At 45.9% G+C, this 22,273-nt stretch overlaps 1 protein-coding gene across 3 annotated transcripts in view; it reads right to left on the bottom strand.

Annotated features, from left to right (window-relative positions):
* GRIK4 (glutamate ionotropic receptor kainate type subunit 4) overlaps positions 1-22,273 on the bottom strand; it is a 476,424-nt gene that overhangs the window by 136,294 nt on the left and 317,857 nt on the right. For all 3 annotated transcript variants that reach the window (XM_003923589.4, XM_074400736.1, XM_074400737.1), the window contains exon 8: positions 21,567-21,620. In XM_003923589.4, the coding sequence (XP_003923638.1) occupies positions 21,567-21,620 (54 nt within the window). The remainder of the gene's footprint in view (positions 1-21,566; positions 21,621-22,273) is intronic.

Genomic DNA, 22,273 nt, shown 5'->3' with positions numbered 1-22,273 from the left:
TGAGTAGACACTGTGCTAACTGCTGACTGTCCTCGGCGATTCCACTATTGTATTTAAAAGAAAAAATCCTGACAGTTTGGTTTCTTATCACTGGGCTTTCACATGAAAAAACATTTTAAAAAGTGTGTGCATGTGTGTGTTGCATCACTGCATACATGTGTGCAAGTCTTTGTGTATACAGTGGCATGTAAGGGTCCAAATAGCAATAGTTGAAGGTCAGGTCAGAGCCACAGGTGGATGGATCCAGGGGGATGTCGCCGTGGGATGAAGGAATGCCTCATGGATAATGGCTTGAGAGGTAGGTGGAAGGGCGCTCCTCTCTGCAGCAGAAGCGCCACATCCAATGTCCTGGAAGCCTCATGGCTCTATAGCCTGTTCATCACCTGAGCCAGGAAGCAAGGGCAGGCTCTGAGTGGGGACTGAGCTGGGGATGGGCCCAGACAGGTGGAGGTACTAGAGCTCAGGTAGTTTTGTCAGAGGGAGAGAGGAAAGAGGGTCTGGGAAACTGTGAGATTACCATGGCTGTGAGGGACCAACTATGCCTTATACCACACAGGGTCTGATGCCAAGGAACGCACAGCTTTGGCGTCTAGTATATGGGAACATCGAGGGATAAGGGAAAGGCTGGGCAGGCCTTGTGGGCAGCTTCTGCAAGGGAGGTCTGGTGGAAGCAGTGCCCTGGGGACATGTTCAGCCGGCTAAGCAGCCAAGTCCCATCACTGGGGCCGGATTTAGTCAACCCTGGAGACAGGATGAGGTTAGTCAACTAAAGCTAAAAGCACAGTAACTTTTAATGACTCAGATTAAGTTTCTGTGTTTGACTTTAAGTAGAAAAGCAAGAGACCAAAGCACAGGCCCAGATGGTGTCCTTAAATCAAGTTCAGCTCCTAACCCAGGCCAAGTGGGTAAGTAGAGGAAATGGCATTCCACGACCAACAGCCCCTTCTTCTTTGCCTTCCAAACCAGTAAGTGCATTACCAGTCTCCCAGGCACCCAAGCTAGAAACTTCAGAGACAGCCTCAACTCCCTTATTCTTTAACTCCACACCCAGTCAACTGCCAATTCTGTCAAATCTATCTCTTAAATGTCTCTTGAAGCTGCTCCTTCCTTTCCAACCGCACCAGGTTAGGCCCTCATCATTTCACCTCTGCAATAGCTGCTACTTAATGGAGATCATGCCTCTGATCTTGGGACACCTAGCCACTATACTGTTCAACTCCCAGGTGCCACTTATACTGATGGCCATGTGAATGGTGTCCCCTGGCATTGTGCCATGCGGCAATCTCATCAGGAAACAGTGGCATGTATTAGAAAGAGCACAGGTTTTGAAATAAGACAGGCTTGGGTTTGAACCCTCATTTGGCCACATACTGGCTGGCTGATTTCAGGAGGGTCTCCGAACTTTCTGAGTGTTCACCTGTAAAGTGTGAGTAGAAGCATCTACCTTGCATGGGAAATACATGAGGAGTGCCTGGCACACAGGCGCTCACGGCCTATGAGTCCTCTTCTGTCCTAGAGCAATCCATTCTCTGTGCCGCAGTCAGTCACCAAAGAGGGTGTGCTGCCCCATTCTCCTCCCTTTTCCTTGTCCCCCTGAACTGCTGGGCCCCGACAAAAGGAAAGATCTGGCCTGGAGGCTTCTCCTTCCTCTTTCTTTCCTCCTTGATTGGCAAGAGGTGATTCTTAGCTACTTGTCAAATGGGGAAAGTTTTGCTAAATAAGTCACCATAGGCCAGGTGCGGTGGCTCATGCCTGTAATCCCAGCACTTTGGAAGGCCAAGGCGGGTGGATTACCTGTGGTCAGGAGTGGGAGACCAGCCTGGCCAATACGGTGAAACTTCATCCCTACTAAAAACACAAAAATTAGCCGGGTGGGGTGGCATCTGTAGTCCCAGCTACTCAGGAGTCTGAGGCGGGAGAATTGATTGAACTCCAGAGGCGGAGGTTGCTGTGAGCCAAGAGGGGGTGCTGTCCTCCAGCCTGGGCAACAGAGCAAGACTCTGTCTTGGGGCAGGGTTGGTGGGGAGTCTGCCAGGCATGGTGGCTCATGCCTGTCATCTCAGCACTTTGGGAAGCTGAAGCGGGCAGATCACCTGAGGTCAGGAGTTCGAGACCAGCCTGACCGACATGGAGAAACCCCAACTCTACTAAAAAATACAAAATTAGCTGGGCGTGGTGGCACATGCCTGTAATCCCAGCTATTCGAGAGGCTGAGGCAGGAGAATTGCTAGAACCTAAGAGGCAGAGGTTGGGGTGAGCCAAGATTGCGCCATTGCACTCCAGCCCAGGCAACAAAAGTGAAACTCAGTCTCAAAAAAAAAAAAAAAAAAAAAAAGTCACCATAAGATGCTAATTGCTTGGTGTGGCTATTTGTGTTGAGACAGAAGGCTTAGGGTGAAGTTCCAGATCTTCCAAACATGAATAATCACAACAAAGCAATAATTCTAATAATAACTACTACAATTTACTGACCACAAACTGTGTGCCAGGCAGGACTAAGCATTTCACTGAGAACATGGGAGAGCCGAGGTTTGCCTCATATCACATCTGTTCAGCATGGAGAACCCAGAAAAGGAATCATAGCAAATACCAGGGTGCAGCAGGTGGGAAGGAATTCGAAGTCAATGCAGTATAACTGCAGGCTTCTGTGTGTGGCTAAGATGGCTCAGAGAAACAGGAAGTTGAACGCAGCTTGGTGAACCTGGCCAACTTTTGCAGAGAGCTGTTCAGTGGCCTCAGCCACCCCTAGTAAACTCTCTCTATGGTCATCATTATTTGAGCCCTAAATGCTTCCCCACTGGCCTGTGAACTCCTGGAAGGTAGAATGGATTGTCTCACTCACTGCTGTGTTGCTGACACCTAGAAAAATCAGTGAAACCAAAAACTGCCTTTTGGGCTTAATTAAATGGTTAGGAGAATAACTGTGCTGGAGAGAGTGGGTATGGGTTTGGAGTCACAACATTTTAAATCACACACTGTCTGTGGGTATTTTGACCTAGATTTTCCTCTCTGAAATCCCACATTTCAAAAACCAATCTTTTTATTTAAAAAAATCTTTCAAAAACTTTCAATTTCTTTATTTTTATCCTTTTTAATCAGACAAGTTTCTTCATTTTAAAATGGGGGAAATAAGACTTCACCATGCCATGTGAGACTCAAGACATAATATACAGGTGTGCTCTGTGCAGACTGGAAGTATGATACAGACTCCTTGAGTTATTAGTATTATCAGAAGTAATAATAGAATAGCTCAAGGAATGTGTGTTTCATGCACTTTCAGGGATCATTAGCAGGTAGTGAAGAAGGCAGCGTGGGGAGGCCTTCGTGAAGCCCACAAGATCACGCCACAGAGGTGGCTTTCTCCGGCATCTGCATAAGGCTCTCAGCCCCAGGTACCCCAAGAACCTAACAGCTCCCTTCCTGCCAGCACCACAGGTAACCTACAAAAGGTATCACCCCAGCACCCCTATGACCTCTGAAATCTCTCCAAATGTTAACATCTGGACCCATTTGGATTGTAACTGTCCCTGTTTGCAGCCTCTTCACTCCAGAACTGGCTATGCTTCTTAACAGTGGTGTTTAAAATCCTTAACCCCTGTCAGAGTGGGGTTTCCAACAGTCCCTCATTTCTTGCCTGCTTTCACCCAAGCCTCAGCCTTTGATCCTCTCTGCTCCACGCTCAGTCCTGGACCCTAACTGCCTGGGAGAGGAGGCTGACAGCCTCATGTCACCCACATCAAAGTGATTTATGAAATATTAATTTATTACTGAGTATAACGACATCAACTGCTTCCACGGCTATGGCAGAACAAAGCTTACAGGGCACTTTCATGCACTACTTTTGGGTCACCTGTTACTGGAAGTGGACAGAGCAGGTTTTATTCATTTGCCCATGTGGTAGAAGAAGAAACTGAGGTGCCCAGGAGTTAAATGTCTTGCCTCTAAGACAGACATGGAATTAAGATCCAGGTCCTTGGCAAACAAGACCAGTGATTATCCTATTCTCCCTACTGTGTGCTCAGCACTGGGCTTGGCCACTAGGAGGTGGTGTTGATGCATACCCCATCACTGAGATTGTTAATGATTGACAGCTCCAAATGTTCTCACCCCAGGAGTCCTGAGAACACCAAACGATTCTAATTTCTCAAAATATTATTATGAAGCTAAAAAGGAAGAAGATATCCTTAAGACTATATCATTCTTTAACTTGAACTCCATATCTTTCCACTGGGATCTGCTTCCCTCCCTTGGTTCCCTGTTTGTGAATGTCACATGATTCACCTGTCATTCAAGCTAGAATTTAGAATGCATCCTCCACTTCTTCCATTGTCTCACTGTCCTCATGTCGTTTATTCATTCACGTCAGCAGGCATGCACTCATTTATTGTCATTTGAGAACATTTTAATTCCCTCACATCTCTTGAATCTGATCCCTGCCCTCCACCCCATCATCTCTACCTCAAGTCAGATCCTTACAAGCTTGATCCTAGACTATGGACTCACCGGTTTCTCTTCCTTTAGTCTTGCATTCCTCCTAGTTCCTTCTCCATGGTATTGCTGGAGGGATCTTTCTAAACTCCAAATTTGATCATGAACCTCCTCCTTGCTGACTACTCTTTTACTGCATACAGAACAAAAACCCCTTGGCTAGACACACAAGTCTTTTCATGCTATGATTCCTGTCTACCTTTTCCTCAGTGTCCACCTTGACCTCCTCCATCACCCAAGCCTGTCAGAAATAGCCACTCAATCATCCCCCACCGCCCACCTCATCTACATACCTGTCATTACTTGGAGCTTTTTACCATGAGCTTGTTCAAAGCTACCTCTTCAAGGACTAGATGCCATTTGAAATCAATGCATTTACGACACTTACATTATCAGTGTTCACTCTGGTGCACCCTATATAGAAAGATGTCAAGGCTGTTGACTGAAAACATTTAGGAAGATAGCACTTTTCAGGCTGTCCCTCATCTCACCCCTCTGGGAGCCTGGTCCTCTCACCTGCCCAAGGCTCTTCATCATAGCTAGATCCATTCACTGCTCCTTGGGATATATTGCATTGCAGAAGCCAGGCCCCAGACCCTTGTCTCAGAAGTCTCCTTAGCCTTTTTGCAGGAAAACCCTGGAGCCACCAGAAGCCCAGAGTCTCCTGGGCACCCTTACATCCTCTCCTTCCGTCCTGAGCCCATTTAACTGTGGTACCTGTCAGTCTATTTATCTGCATCAAAGCCTGTGCTCTCTGTGTAGGATGGGAGATTGCTTTTGTGTAATAGGTCTTTGAAGACAGTGGCAGCTGGGAGGCTAATTCATACCTGTCAATGAATTCTATTTAATAGGAGATTTGGTTCTAAATCTCCCAGCTTTGGATTCTTCTCTCTGCACGTTTTCTATTCCTTTACCCCCATAACCTGGACGTGCAGATCCCTTCCTCCCAGGAACTCTTGTCCTTTCTCTGCTTTTCTTTTCTAATGTGAGTCCACAAACAGGACTTCAAATGTAGACCATATTTCATCCTGTTCAATGCGCTATCCCCTTCACCATATCCCACACTTGTGCTTAGCAAGTGCCCAATACACATCCATTAAATGAATTCATGTTCATCTACAAACACTCATCAGGGTAGAACTACCTTTACAAAGACTTCAGTCATATGCGTCCAGGAAGAAGAAGGCAGAGGCCAGGTGGAAAGCCCTCTTACCCCCTCAGCAGCAGCTGGCTCTGTCTTCATTTTTTATTCACAAGACTGTTCTGGGTCTCTGGGTGCTAAATAAGTAGTTATTAACTGTGTGGTTGACTGTGTAGCTGAAACTTCAGTAGGTCAAAATGACATGAGAACTGGTGGAAACCTCGGGCTCTCTCCTTAGGCTACAGAGAGCTACTGCTTTTTTTCAGGCTTGCTTCCTTCTTCACGCACTGATCACGATTCGCAGATCAGGCCTCCTGTCTATACATTAATTGCTAAATCTCTCCTTTCCCAGGTCCCAACACATTAGCCTCAGGCATGTAGCGATCTCAGGCACTCCCAGCCCCACCCTCTCACCAGGGGTACAAGGAGTTGTTTAGGAAGATGAGTGATGCTTTCGATCAGTATCAATCAGTGGCCTCTGCCTCCTTACTAATTATGAGCTCCATATTGGCAGCAGGATCAAATAATGGGCTCTCTACAAGGGCTGGGCGTCTTGCTGACTCTGCTGTGCTCTAGAGGCCACCAGGCTCTCAGATACGCTCCCACAGTGGGCGGGGGGTGGGGTGGGGTGGGGGTGGGGCGGAAATATGCATAACAGATTTTCGGCTTTTGGACACTTTTTAGATCTTAAGTAGTCTCACTCATTCCTTCATTCATTCAACAATGTTCTCCTTGAGAACATACATTGTGTTTGGCACTAGACATAGAATGATAAGCGTACCCCATGCCTGTCCTCAAGATGCTTAAACTTAGTAGCAGGTGGAGGGCAAGTCCTGAAGAGTGGTTAAGCACACAGTGCTGCAAGTATACAGTGGTCTTTTCTACCACAATTGCTGTTGATATTCCTGAGCTGAGAGCTGACTGCAAGCTGAGACCTGAAAGCTGAGGAGGAGCCAGGCAAATAAAGAGGTGGAAAGAGGAGTTTCACAAACAGAGAAACCACAGCACGTGCAGAGCCCCAGAAGAGCGTGAGCTTATGACAGATTCAGGGACCTGCAAGTCATTCAGCATTACTGGGGTGTGCAGTGGGTGACAGGGAATGGGAGGTCATGTAAGTTATGTTAAGGAGTTCAGACTTTATCCCGAGGGTAACGGGGAGCCAGACACTGAAGGGTTTTAAGCAAAAGAGCAATAATCAGGAATGGTTTTAAGACTATCTTAACTCTCGGCCAAGATAAAACTCCAGCTTTGGAATTCACAGGAGAGGCATCTGTCACGCGAGCTATGGCTGGAGGCTTCAGTGGGATGGGCAGGTGTCAGGCTTGCTACTGGGCTGTGAATGTGAGGGAAGCCCCAGATGGTGATTCCCCGAGCTGTTGATGCCTTTGATACAGAGTGAAGCCTGATGCTGAGGACGGAAAAGCTGGATTGATTAATAATAACAGCAATTGCTACTCCTAATGGTGCTTGTAATACAATAGCACTTATAATGTAATAATAATAATAATAATAATAATAATAATGTGATTTGCCATAATGCCTTTTATTCTTAGTCTCCCTCTGCTTTCCAAACATTCATTAAATCTCAAATGCTCTTCTCAGCAGGGGCCAAATTCCTCAGAGCCACCAGCCTCCCTGCTAGCCACAGCAGTTTCAGGAGGCCTCGGTTTCTCTCTTTGCCTTGGCCATCGGTTTTCCCTCAGGGGCTAGTTTACAAGCCATCATCAGGAGGCAAGGAATGGGCCCTGCCCTAAGCTCTACCTTGCTCCATTAGAGAGAACATAGGGTTTATCATCTGCATGATCAAGGGATGTACGGAGTTCCAGCCCAAAGGGTCTCCAGCATTCTCCTCCTGGTGCCCTGGCCAGATCTCTCTTTGTGTACCCTTCCATCAGATGGCAGAGGAGAAAGGAAAAGAAATAAACTCATTTACACATTGGCATGTGTGGTAGGCAGGATTCTAAGATGACCCCCAAGAAACACACATCCCAGACACACACAGACACACACACACACAGACACACACACACACACACACACACACACACACACACACACTCCCCAGGACTGTGACTATGATGAATTATACCTCTGCAATTAGGTTACACTGTATGATGCAGTTGGCTTCAAAGAAGGAGATTATCCAGATAAGCTTGACCTGAGAATCCTTTAAAAGCAGAGTTTTCACTGGTTGTTTGCATAAGAGGAAGCCAAGGAGATACGAAAGGAGAGAGGGGCTGGAATAGAGGGAGGTCCCCTGTTGATGAGTTGGAGCAGTCATGGGGTAAGGACCCAAGAATGGTCTCTTGAGGCTAGGCTGTCCCTAGCCAAGAGCCAGCAAGAAAACAGCTTCTGCCAACCACAGGAATGAGCTTGGAGGGGGACCCTGTGCTCCAGATGAAAACACAGTCAGTGACACCTAGATTTCAGCCTGAGGAGAGAGCCAGTAACGCCGTGCTGGACTTCAGACCTATAGGGCTTTGCACTAATAAAATGGTGCTGTTTTAAGGTGCTAATATTGTGGCAATTTGTTACACAATCGAAAACCATCACAGCACAGAAAAGCCAAAAAGATCAATTTGGCAAGGACAAGATGTGGGCTGGTAGGTAAAAAGCAGATTCTCACATCTGCCACCTAACAGGTAAAGACCCTTGAATGTCTCTGAGCCTCACTTTCGCACTTGGTAGAAGTGGAATGGCCACCTTGCGATGTTATTTTGAGGGTTAAGGATCTTGAGTCGAAGGTGCTGGGCATGGCGTCTGGCACATTGCTGGTACTCAAGCTTTGGGAAATGGGTAACTTTTTTATTATTAGACTCTCTTGATTGTGGATAATTGGAAATTGCTGGATCAGTAGACAGAAGGAAGGCCGGGGCATCTCTCATTAAATTAACGAGACTTCTGAATCTTTAACAACTTTGTGACAGTGGTCAAGGCAGTTTCCTCTTCTCCCAAAGCTCTATTAGATAATAGGCCTGGACAGTCAGAGGAGGCATTTCCATTATGTGTCCAGAGATATTGAACCACAGTAGTCCCCAGGGTCTTGTTCTTATTTCAGTTGGATGTATTTTATATGCACAGTCTGATGCACCCTGTCACCAACACACACGGGCACAGAAATGTGTGTGCGTGTGTTGGGGACAGATACAAGCAATGCGTTTGAATTTTTATTAAATGGATGCTACACAGATATCTCAAACTCAGCTCTGGGAGCCCCGTGGGACTTATCTTCCCTGTCATGCTATTTGTCAAACATCAGCAAAGGGGTTGTCTGATAATTGGGTCCTCTGATGCAAAGCAGAGTTTCCTCACCTCCACCAGGGTCTCAACACCCCCTGTCGAATGCCTCTTCAGTTTCTATTGATTTCCTGGCAATACCCATTCTGTTCTCATACCCCCGTCCCCCTTGGTTAGGAATTGAGGGTAGCTGGAAACTCCTGCCTCACCTTGGATAACCAGATCTCACTGACATGCCCACATGCTGGCTCCTCCTCCCCTACCCAAGCTCTGGGTGGGATAAAGACCTAATTGGTTCATTTTCACTTTTAGTGATCCTGCATCCCCAGAGTACAATGCTCGGCTCTTCTTCCAAGATAACTGAAAATAATGCCTCGTTTCCTCCCCCACCCCACCGCTGTATATACTGATTCATCAGTCCCAATTGAGACCAACTCTTGCTGTGGGTGGAGAGCAGATGAAGGGACCCAAATAGAATAGCTTAAATATTAAGGTACTCTTAGGGAAGGTTCCCAGGCAGCTTGGGGTGATTCTTCTGGTCAACTTGCCAAGAGAAGGGTCCCATCTCTGATACCTTTCTTCCTCTTCTCCTAGCGCAATAGGACTGGGTGAACAGCCACGTACCTGCCAACCAAGTAAGGCAGTGGCTTGATTCAAATGCCCCCTGAACCAGAGCCTGTGCCCGGTACTGTTAACATAAGGAGAGGGAAAGTCAGAAGTACTGAGGAAAGAGTGGCCACCTATAAATGCTCGCATGGAGAAAGGTGGACAGAGCATGAGAGGCGAGCTCTGCCTACCTGGGGTCACCTGGAGCTCGGGATGCAGTCTGTCTACGGTACACGGCATCTTAGAGTTGGTCTGTACCTGTGCCTACTACGTTCCCTGCCCCCTCAAGGGCTGCCTGGCCATCCTCCCTGCCGCATTCCTCCTCCAGGAGGGAGTTTCTCCTGCCTTGGATCTCAGGGTGAGAAGGCTTCCAGGGTCAGGAATACGGACATACGGACACACTCTAGTGTTGGCAGAATAAAGTTCACTTTTCAGATGCTTCTTAGTAGCTGGCACTGAGTGTGAACCAAGGCTATTCCACTTCAGGACTGGCCTAATCTCCCTGTTCCTGCCCTAGGGCAGCTCTGCTTTCTATTCTCTTTTTAAGCCAGTAGGGCCCATTCCATGGAAAAGGGACTCTTGTTGACAGCTACCCAAGTGGTAATCCCTCGGTCTGGGCTTTTATGATATTTAGCCTGGGGCAGGCATTTGTGATAAACTACCATGAAGCTGAAGGTGCTGACTCAGGTCCACTTGGGACTCATACCTTTCCTCCTCCCCTGCCTTATATAGGCTAGGAAGTTGGCTGTTCATGTGGAGTAATATGAAGGCTCTGAAAGGTTCTCCCCACACCCAAAATACTCTTCTTACAAGCTCCACAATTTCTCATGCGATCTGCTTCCTTGGTTAAGGCCTTAGTTAAAAAGCAAATGTTGTCTGGGATGCATGAACCATTAACTGTGTGCATCCCCCTCTTAGAATATCCTTCTCTACCTGGCTAGCTCCCACTGATTCTCTAAGGCCCTTCGGATGTGGCCTGCTCCAGGAAGCATTTAATGAACCTGACAGGCTAGCCTGGAGGCCCTCCTTTGACGGCCCCATAATACCCTGTCCATATCTTCATCACTTTATTGAACTACATTGATTTGTGATAATCTGCTTGGGTTCTTCTGCCCCTCTAGTCTGACCTCCTGGAAGATCAGAATTTTATTTTTCACTGTATCCCCAACACATAGCACAGTAAGTGCTCAGTTAATGCTGATCTAGGGAATGTGTGGACTGTGTGAGTGAGGAGACCACCTCTCTCTACTCCTGATTCACTGTGAGAGCCTTGCCAAGTCACTTTCCCTCTTCAGTTCTGTTTGCTCAACTGTGAAAGGATGAGATTTAGTTAGATGCTCTCAACAATCCAAAAGAATTGAATGCTGTCATGGGCATTAGCACCTTGGCACAGACTGGATTTTCAGACTGCCCTGTCATCCGTCCAGGCTCGACGAAGCAGATGAGAACACAGGACAGGTACTTCTGAGTAAAGGGGTGTTGAGAGATCGAAACAGCTCACAAGACAGGGGTGCTCTCCTACTCTGGGGGATCTGGACAACTGAGAGCACTGCAGGGAGGAGCCAGCCAGATAAGGACACCGGAGAACATGGAAGAGGAGGGTCACCAACTTCATTTGGAAAACAGGCTGGCCAGGAAAATTCATCTGGTTGTTCATTATATATTCAGCCAATCCATAAACTCAACAGAATGAAAGGTTTTTGGAGACCTTCTAGCTTGTCTCCAGAGAAGAAAGGGCTTGTCCTAGATCACATAGGCAGTGAAACAGCTAAGATAAAACCCTGGGCCTAATGATGCCAATTCCAGTGCTGAAAAGTCCGGCAACTGTGCATAGCAGCAGGGCATCATCTCACCTGAGACTTCCTTGGCTGGCTCTGGCTCCGCCTCTCTCTGTCATACCCTCCTGCTCCAGACACAAAAAGGACCATAACTTACCACTGCCTATGTGTCACTCTCTTCCCATTGCCATCTCTAACCCATCCTTCAGTAAGGGAAGCCATATCTGTTAACCCTCCTCCCAGCTCCCGAAGAAGAACTAGACGCTCCCTCCTCTGAGCTGCCACACCTCACATTAATAGACGCAGACCTCTTCAATTCACATCCACATCCTCCTAGTCCTTGTATCTCCCACCACACAGCAGGCACTTAATTGATGTTTGCTGAATAAATGTAGTTGATGGTACCATTTTCCATAGGTAAATTGCTTAATCATAGCTGGCTAATCATTTTCTAATCCTATAACTTGGGCCAAGGAACTTTAAGCTGTCAGCCACAAATGCAAAAAATAAATCTTCAGTCAATGCCTCCTGAATCCCCTTCTGATTCTCTGTTGTTTCTCCTTCTAAATACACCCCCATCTTCCAACAACCGTGTGCAGAGAACAGGTACAGGAGGGTCAGCAGCTTTGGAAAGCACGGTTTTGGATCAATAGCATCTCTGCAAGAAACTGCTATGCCCATGTATGCCCAGGAGACATCTGTCACTGCCAAACCTGCCACCTCTCAGGGTTTGCATTTGGTGGGGTGGTACCTTGGCAGCTCAGACTGACACATGAAGAGCTTTCACTCATTACGCTTTTTCTAGCTGCGCTAAACACATATTTATTCACCAAAGTATACTATATTATGCAGAGTGGCTCTCCTAAAAGGCTCAATAAAGCTGAAATATGTGGATACTCTTAGTAATTTTACAATAAACCACACTTTGGAATCAATTGCACTGGCACTAGGAAGTTGTCTGGCTGATGGATTGTAACTTCTGGCTGTGTGTGTGTATGTGTGTGTGTGTGTGTGTGTAGAAGTGTGCACAGTGATGTGTGTGTGTATGTTCATGTGTGCCTGTTGTATTTTCCATGGACTGAAAGATATGGAAAAGGCTCAAGCATCCTGGGAACTATAGTTCCAACTAGGTGAGAGAGCAATTGAAATGTTTCTGAGAACGGCTGTAGAGTTTTGGAAAGCTAGAAGTGGTAAATCAGGAAACTGAGGTCTAAGGATGGAAATACTCAACAGGGAAGTAAGAAAAAGAGGGAAGGGAAATAATATTTACTAACAACCCTCAGGATTAGAAACTTCCCATGGTCTTCACAAAATGGTGTTATGAGCATTATTACCACCATTTTACAAACGGGGAAACGGACAAACCAATGGGTTAAGTAACTTGCTGCATGCACATCTTATGTATGGCAGGGTCCAGATAGGAAGGAACTCAAGTTCTCTCTGATCTGAGGCCCTGGCAGCTTCCATTAAAACACGTATCTATCCTCAGTGTCAAGACAGTGATCAGGCTCACCCAACCTCATGTGCCAAGCCACTGGGACAGAGGACAGGACTAGATAACTTCATAAAGGAGAGGTTTGTTTTAAAGACCCTTGGGTTCTGGCTCCATGAGTCAGCTGCCAGGTATTGGCTTGAAGACTCCCATGTGGAGGCTGACCAGGGCATGGTGTGGTCAGTGAAGGAAACAGTCCCAGGTGATAGAGAGGCCACTCAGCACAGTCAGCCTGACTGTCCTGGCGCTATTCTGCCCTTCCTTGCCTCAGTGATGATTCTTGGTGCCAACCTTGGGCCTCAGGTTCTGACATTACTCTCACTCAGCAGAACCGCTGAAGTTATGTCTCTGGATTCTGAACTAAACTACCCTGCATGGTCCTGCACAACCTTAACTTCAAATCTGTCCGGCTCAGAATGGGAGGAAGGGCATTCCAGATGGAGTAGTTGCTATGGAGGCTACACGAGTACCGGGGGGTCCTGAGGAATAGGGAACGGGGCCCAGCTCTCCCCGGCTGAAATGCACCTACGTTCCTTTGTGCCTGGTGCTTAATTGGGATGAACTGAATTCCTGTGGGATTCAAGATGAGTTATCTCGTGTGGCCAGCCCTTCTACCCCAAGAACTCCAGATGTTATGGAATGCTCTATTCGGTCATGCAGTATTTACTGGGTGCCTACTATGTAGGAGGCCACTGGAGCTACAGTGATCAACAAGATTGATTTAATCTTGCTTTTATGAAGTTCAAAGTATGGTCGAGAGGTTAGTGTAGAAAAAGATATTCCCACTTGAGATGAATGCTACAAAAACCAGAACACAGGGTGCTCGGAGAGTGTGTGTCAGCAGATTCAACCTTGTGGGGTGTCAGGGGAGACTTCCTCGGAGAAGTGACATTTAAGTAAGACCTGAAAGATGAGTAGGATCAGCTCACCAAAGCAAGGAGTGAAAGAGTAGGGCTGTGTGCATTCTCACTTCCTCCTGGAATCAATTATTTTTCCCTCTCTGTCTGCCCTGGGTCCCCTTTCTGTAATAATTTTAGCAATTTCAATTGCTTATGGCTAATCTCTCTGATAAACCTTTGGAAAAATAAACATAGGCTCATGTCTGCTGACAATAAAGTGAACCCAAGGGAGGAAAATTGGCTACATATATCCATTCTGCCCAAACAAGATAGAGACTGGGGCATGGAAGGGTTATTTCTGCAGGGCTCACTGTAGTTTGGGAATTTGAGGAGCGGTCTGGTGAACAGAAACCGCTTCGATGAATCACACGAACTCCCCAACCTGATGGGACATTCTCTCCTCTCTCCGGGGAACATTCCCAACTCCAGGGCTTTGTGAACTGAAATGCCTCCAAGCACATATAGGATGAAACAGATCCAAAGCTGAAAAGGCCCTTAGAGATCACCTAATACAACCTCACAATCTTTCAGATAAAAGCCTGAAGCCCAGCAAGGTAAAGTGGCTCACCCAGATACAGGCAGTCTAGAGGTGAAGAGCTGACTGTCTGGGTTTGGGATCTGGCTTGATGACCTCGAGCAAGGTACCAAGGCTTTTTAAGTCTCAAGCAAGCCTCAACTTGCTCATCTCTAAAATAGGGACAAAACTGTGCCTCCTGCTGGAGTTGCTGTGAGGTTTAAATGGGAAAATAACTGTGAAGCACTTAGTAACACTTACTCACAGAGAGTATTCCATAAATATCAACTATTGATATTGCCATGCACCCAGCTAGTTAGTATCAGGACTGGAACTTGAAGCCATCGCTGCTTCAATGCTACTCCAGGGCACTGCCGTCTATAATAATGAAGCCTCCTCCTTCCCCCTGCCTTCTAACACAGCATACCCAGCTCTCATCACCTTTTCTCTAGATTCCCCAAAAGAAAAACTCCGGGTGCTCACTGCCTCCATTGACACCCCACAAATGGCAGCCTTCCCTCAAGCACAGTGGTGGCACCAAGAGCAGGGAGCTCTGGCCCTGCCTGGGACGTGGCAATGGATTGGTGGCAATGGCATCCAGCTAGTCACACCACCTGCAATGCCGTAGCAGCCCAGTGGTCAGCAGACTGCACAGCCTCCTGCTTCCAGTGCCCAATGATTTCCCACCCTTCATTGGCAGTCCCTGACTTTTGACCCTTACCCTTAAATCTCAACACTTCTCTCTGCCAAGACGGCAACTCCTGCCTTTGGCACAGGGCCCACCAATGCTCTCAATAGATTAGGATGATTTTATCTTTTCTATTATGCAGTGACTACATATCTCTCTGGGTTCATTAGTAGCTGGATAGTCCCGCCAGATTTATTAGCTCAAATTGAGCTTCCTCCTTCACCTCTTCTCTGATGGCATCAGCCACCCCTGCTGTCTCAATAGTAGACTGGTTGTCCAAAGGCCCTTAATTCTTTATGTCTCTTATCCAAACTTCCATCAATCTTGCACAACAAAGGTTTTCCCCAACCAAACACAGAGGCCAACTGGAAGACAGAGACTTCCTTGCAGAGTAAAGGGTGGAAAAAGCACAGTGCATCTATAACTGCCCTAGGCATGCCCTCCTCGGATAACGGAACACTGGGAGCTGACATCCTTATAACTAAGTGCTAATCTCCATTTTTAGAATCAGTTATCCTCTAAACAGACAAGCCAGGGCTTGGGATGTTCACTGGTTTTCTAGCATACATGAAATAGATGTGTGATGATTGATAATGTAATAATATGGCAGACGTTGCTTTGCAATCATTAACCCATTTCCTCTTCTTTGGGCACACGACTAGACTACCTTTCCCAGCTTCCCTTACAAGTAAGTGTGGCCATGTGGTGAATTCCAGCCAATGGAATTGTGAGCTGAAATCATATGTGTCACTTCCAAGCCTGATCCATAAACCTTCTCATGTATGATCTTCCATGCTCTTTTCCTAACACTGGTCTCTAAGAGGACGCATTCATAAACTAGAAGAAGACTGGGCCCTTGAATTACCTTATGGAAGGCTACTCACTGACCAGAAACACCCTCTTGGAACTTTAATTGAGTAAGAAATTTACTTCCATTGTGTGAAGTTATGAGATTTGGGGGTTTATCTGTTACAGCAGCTAGCATTACATACCAGGTACAGTGTTATCAGCAGCTAATTTTTAAATCTTACCAAGATTTTTAAAAGATGGATATTATTATTCATCACATTTTATGTATGAGGACAGAGAAGCCTCAAGGGCCCCAGGGCCACACAGCTCATAAGCTCCTGAACCAGGTATTTTCACCACTTCTGACTGATCGTAAGGACTTTATACATCAGCTACTTTCTTTCATTATAAAGCTTCTTAATCACCAAGACTCTCAACTTCAGTCAAGTGGTCTTGCTTCTTCCAATTTGTACACTTCAAATAGAAATAAAAAACACATCTGACTACTTCACACCCATCAGGATGGCTATTATTTTTAAAAATGAAAAATAACAAGCATTGTCAAGGTTGCAAAGAAACTGAGACCTTTGTACATTGCTGACAGGAACGAAAAATGGTGCGGTCATTCTGGAAAACGTTTGGTGGTTTCTCAATAAATAAACTAATAATTACTACGTGACTCAGTAATTCCACTCTTAGGCATATACACAAAAGGACTGAAAGCAGGGACTTGAATAGATATTTGCACACCCATGCTCATGCCAGCATTATTCACGATAGCCAAAAGGTGTAGGCAACCCAAGGGTCCATCGATGAATGAATGGATACAAAAATGTGGTGTGTGTATGTCTACATACACATGATATACTATTTGGCCTTAAGAAGGCAGGCAATTTTGGTGTATGAGTGAACCTTAAAGACATAAGTCCAAGTAAACAAAGCCAAGCACAAAAGGACAAACATTATATGATCCCACTTACATAAAATACCTAGAGTAGTTATATCTGTATGGAGAGAAATCAAAATGGTGGCTGCCAGGGGCTGGGAGGATAAAGGAATGGGCAGTTTGTGTTTAAAGGGTACACAAACTGAGCCAGAGTTTCATTTTGAAAAGACGAAAAACGGTCTGGAGGTGGATAGTATTGATGGTTGCACAAATGTATGAAAGTACGTAATGCCACTGAAAAGTGCACTTAAATATAGTTACAGTGGCAAATGTTATGTCATACATATTTTACCACAATAATAGAAAGCTCAAAAAAAAAAAAAAAAAGAAATGCAGGCCAGGAGTGGTGGCTCACGCCTGTAATCCCAGCACTTTGGGAGATCTAGGTGGGTAGATCACCTGAGGTCTGGAGTTCGAGACCAGCCTGATCAACATGGTGAAACCCTGTCTTCACTAAAAAAAAAAAAAAAAAAAAAAGCTGGATGTAGTGGCATATACCCATAATCATAGCTACTCAGGAGGCTGAGGCAGGGGAATTGCTTGAATCTGGGAGGTAGAGGTTGCAGTGAGCCAAGATTGCGCCATTGCACCTCAGCCTGGGCAGGAAGAGTGACACTCTGTCTCAAAAAGAAAAGCAATTTCTGACACGTGCTACAACACAAATGAACCTAGAAAACATGCTAAGTGAAATAAACTAGACAGAAAAAGATAAATATTGTATAATTCCACTTCTATGAGACACCTAGCTAGAATAGGCAAATTCTTAGAGACGAAAATAACATAGAGGTTACCAGAGGCCATGGGGAGGGGGAATGGGGACCTATGGCTTAATGGGTACAGAATTTCTGATTGCCTTGATGAAGTTTTAGAAATATATAGTGGTGATGGTTGTACAACACTGTGAATATAATTAATGCCGCTAAACTGCAAACAAAGGCAGGCAGGCAGATTGCTTTCTGGATGAGGGCAGGAACTAGTTCTCTGTGTGGGCACGCTCCTGTATCTTTTGTGACTTTGTGCAGTAATTTTGTTTCTCTTGATTTGTTCCTTAATTAGTCCACTTCACTTTGGCCTGGGCTCCTGACCCTTGCCTCAGTCTACCTGCCAGGACTTCCTTCCTCATAGTTGCTCTCCGTGTGCCTGACCTCTGGCCAAGTGCTATCAATTTACGTGTCGAGTTTGCATGATTTGGACCTCATAAGCTGACCCTCGGCCCCAGGGCTCCCACCTTGACCAGGTGTCATTAGCGTCTATTGATCAGAGATTTGCTCTGCTGGGCATGATTCCTGACCCACTAAAACCAGAAGCAGGGGCAAGAAGCTGTTTCACTGATCAAGTTTCTAACATCAGTGCCAAATACTCAGATTTCATTTTGAAATAGATAATATAAATAAAAGGCCAGGATATCAGCTCACTGTTTCCTAGGACTTCACCTCCATACTTCCTGTCACTGACTTACTCCTCTGTTCTGGAGAGGGGCTGTCTGCTGCTCTCTCTCCTCTTGCAGAAGTGTCTCTCTCATTGTCTGACACCACACTGTCACCCTGCCACTGAGCCCAGCTTCCCATGCACCAGAGATCTAGCCCTTCCCTGGACTTGCCCAGCTTCTTCCAGCTCTGCCTGTGATCACTGTGTGACCCCCTAGCAGCCTCCACTCTCTCTGGCTTAGTTCCTCTTATTGCATCAGTCACCTCTGTCACCCAATGCTCAAGGTTGGAACACTCACTCTTCCTGCTAGCCAGACCCTGACAGAGAGAGAAAAACTGTTTCTATAGAGTCAAATGAATTGATGGTTTAGAAGTTCAATTCGTGATGGGTGATTTTGTCCCAATTCTTATTATGGGTAATCAACTGATAGAATCCACAGCAGTCAACCTAATTCATTTATTACAGATGCCCTAAATCAATCACTTTTCTTTATGCCTGGACAAGAGTGAGGTACGGGCATTTGATCAATTACTCAGTAATTACTGACACAAATAAACCCTACAATGGTTGGTTCAGTCACACACAATAACTGTACTACCTAGTCCTATTTATCCTCTGGAAATAAATAAATGGCATTTTAGGAGTCACTTTCACAAGCCATTCATGGCTGGGCAGCAAAATAAGCATCCTCTATTCCCTTTAGCCCATGAGCGGCATCAGCGGGACCTCTTAAAATAATACCTTCCCCTAAATATACTATTAGTGTCCACTTACAGAAGAGGTTCCTGGGGCTCAAAGAGGTTAAGAACCTGCACAGGATTGCACAACCAGTAGCTAATCAAACTAAACTTTTGAGTCCTAAGTACCTACTGCCAGGGTCCATGGCTTCCCCATTTACCATGCTCGTTCTCTAAAAGCCAATCTGAGAACCTACTCCATCACTGTGGCAGAATTCAGAGTGATGAGACATGGTGGAGATCCCCAAGGAATTCAAAGAAAGAAGAAATAAGAGTTAAAACCCAGTTGGCATCTATATTGGGGAGAAGAAACTGGAGAATTCAGAAGACAACTCATGACCCTCTGGATGAAGCCCCTCCCTCTATAGCCCAAAACACCAACTGGGCCAGGCCTGGTGGCTCACACCTGTAATCCCAGCACTTTTGGAGGCCAAGGCGGGAGGATCACCTGAGGTCTGGAGTTTGAGACTCTCCTGGCCAATATGATGAAACCCTGTATCTACTAAAAATACAAAAATTAGCAAGGCATGGTGGCACGTGCCTGTAATCCCAGCAACTCGGGAGGCTGAGGCTGGAGAATGGCTTGAACCCAGGAGGCAGAGGTTGCAGTGAGTCAAGATCGCGCCCTGCACTTCAGCCTGGGTGACACAGAGAGATTTTGTCTTAAAAAAATAAAATCAAACAAAAAACAAAATCACCAACTGTAACTGGGAAGAAAGGGTGGTCCCAAAAACAGTTTCTTTACTCCTGTTAGAGGTCTGTCCCTTTTAGAAGGCCAATGCACTCATGAGAAGCTTCTAGAATATTCTCTCTCTGGTGGATTTTTGCAACGGCTCTGCTTCCGTTTTTGTGACTATAATTAAGCCAGCTTCATTCATATAGTTACTTTCATCATGATTTTCCCTTGCAAACTTACAAACTGTTAATTCCAGGAGTCCCGTTAATTCCCAAAGCTCATCTCATCCATGCCCACCCAAAAGGGAGAAAAGCTCTTAGGAAACTGAAAGCATCATGGAGCTATATATTTTTTAAAATACAATGCCTTAAAAACGTATAGTACTTTACTATTTGCAATAAATGTTTACTTACAGAATCCCAGTTAATCCTCATAATCTTATAAGGTTTTATATTCCCATTTTTAAAATGAGAAAACTGTGGTTCAGAGAGTCACTGTGACTCAACCGAAGCCTCACAGTGAGCGTTTAAGGCAGTCAGGACTTGACTCCAGGCCTCCTGACCTCATAGGCCAGTGCTTCTTCCACTAGAAAATATCATCACCATCATTCTTACGGTTTCTATGAATGGGAAATACTGGTGCACTGTGGAGGATGCTGTCTTAAAAACCTTGAAGCAAAGCAACTCCACCTTATTCTGGTTACTATCCTGCGAACTCATCTTCCAAATGAGTGGCTTCCTTCTATCTGCTAACTCACCCCAGCGACAGCTCACTGCTCAGCTCCTACCTCCTCTGCTGATGTTGCCAGTCTAACTTAGGGAGCCCCTCTGGCAGGCTGGCACAGTGCAGGCAGCCCCTGGCCTGCCTTTTCCCTCTCCTTCCTCTATTTCCCAGGCTCCCAAAATGGAACACAACGGTACTTTAATCTCTCTTTCCTCCTCTGCCAACTTGCCCAGGCTCCCCCAGATGCCTCCTTACTTTAAGCAAATGCTTTCCTTTGCTCTGGGAATAGTCTAATCCTTTTCTCCCTTTTTACATATTAATGCTCTAATTTATAGCAGCAGTGTTAGGTAGGAAAAAAAAGAAACAAAGAAGTTCATCTGTTTTATGTTTTGAGGGGCATGAGGGGGGTTTCTGGGGTGCTGGTAATGCTCTATTTCTGGAGCTGTGTGCCGCTTACACAGGTGTGCTTACTTGGAGAAAGTTTTCTTAAAGCTGTGTGCATATAATATGTGTGGGTTTCATCTACATGCACTCGAGACTTCAATGAAGAAGCCCAAAACGGAGCAGGTATTTTGACGGAGGTGGTGAACAAGGCATTTCTACTCAAGTCCAAGCAAAGGCTGAATGACTTTCTGGCAAGCCTCTTGTGGGAGTCCCTATACCAGAAGAAAGGTCACACTGAATTCCTCCAAGGTCTGTTTCAACTCAGAACAAAGGCCTGTCGGGTGCTATGGGGTGAACAATCCCACAGCAGCCCCTGGAAAGGACCATTCATAGACACTGACGTACTCCTAATAGAGGTCTGTCCCTTTCAGAAAGGCAACACACTCATGAGAAGCTTCTAGAATATTCTCTCACTGGTGGATTTTTGCAATGGCTATTTCTGTTTTCTTACTACTTAACCAGCATCACTCGTATAGTTACTTTTCATCATGATTTTCCCTTGCAAACTTACAAACTGTTAATTCTGTTTGAGTCCTGTTAGTTTCCAAAGTTCATCTCATCCATGCCCACTGGAAAAGAACAAGGATCTCAGAGTCCACACCTGTCTCTCTGGGCTGTCATCTCCTAAACCTCACAGGACATTTTAGGACCCCTGATCCCTAAGTCCACATAGAGACTGGACTGCAGGCCAGCAACTGGACCACCAATGAGGCTCGTCCATCACGTTACAGCCCAGAATTCGCTTTATACAGTGAGTGGCATTTGAATGGAGGCATTAGATTCCCCAAATCTTCATTATCCTGTAGCTCAGAATTGTTGGGATGAGAATTTCCAGGATGCCCTGTGTCTCTGGTTAGCTTCTGTTCCTCCGCTTCTGTCTCCCATACTCCTCATCTCCTGTACTTCATCCCTCCTAATCCACCAATCCTGACCCCTGACAACACTCTCTTCCAAGGAGGTGAGCTATGAGAGTATCTTACCAGATTAGTGAAGATGTATGTGTAATAGGCTGACACCATCCCAAGTTCGGCTGCCTGCAAGGCGAAGAGAAGGAGATTAGAGAAGAAAACAACCGCTCCCTTGAAGCAAATGAGCAGTAGGTGTTCCAAGTGCCTGCCATTTGTCTGGCCCACTGCCCCTTGGCACCAGGCAGAACAGAACATCTTGATTGGTTCTTATGTTGCCCTTGATCTTGGAGGACAGAGCACAGAAACTCTGGTCTCAACAGCAGGGTCTCTCCACCTCCACCTGTCCCCCTACCCTTTATGGTGGCATGCGTAGTAGCCGCTGTTCTTACACACAACATACTCTCATGATTATAGCCAGATATTACTGGAACCAAAATGACTTTTAGGGAAATGAAGCATATAATAAGACAGACTACAATAATGATCTCCACAGCTATTAACAATAACAATGGCTAACACTCACCCACCGTTTAGTATGTGCCTGACACTCCCAAGCATTCTACCTGGGATAACTCTGTGAGGTTGGCACTATTATTCCTCCCCAACCCCCTTTTACAGCTGAAGAAACTGACACAACAAAAGGCTAAGTGACTTGTACAAGATCACATGTCTCATTAACGGAAAAAATAAAAGAAAATCCAGGCAGCCTAACTTCACGGCTTTTATCCAAACTATACTCCCGCTTCAGTACTGGGAAATTGATGGAACCACAAACACAA

This window comes from Saimiri boliviensis, chromosome 6 (assembly GCF_048565385.1).
Source record: "Saimiri boliviensis isolate mSaiBol1 chromosome 6, mSaiBol1.pri, whole genome shotgun sequence".
Taxonomy (NCBI): Eukaryota; Metazoa; Chordata; class Mammalia; order Primates; family Cebidae; genus Saimiri; species Saimiri boliviensis.
This window is presented reverse-complemented; position numbering and strand designations above follow the sequence as displayed.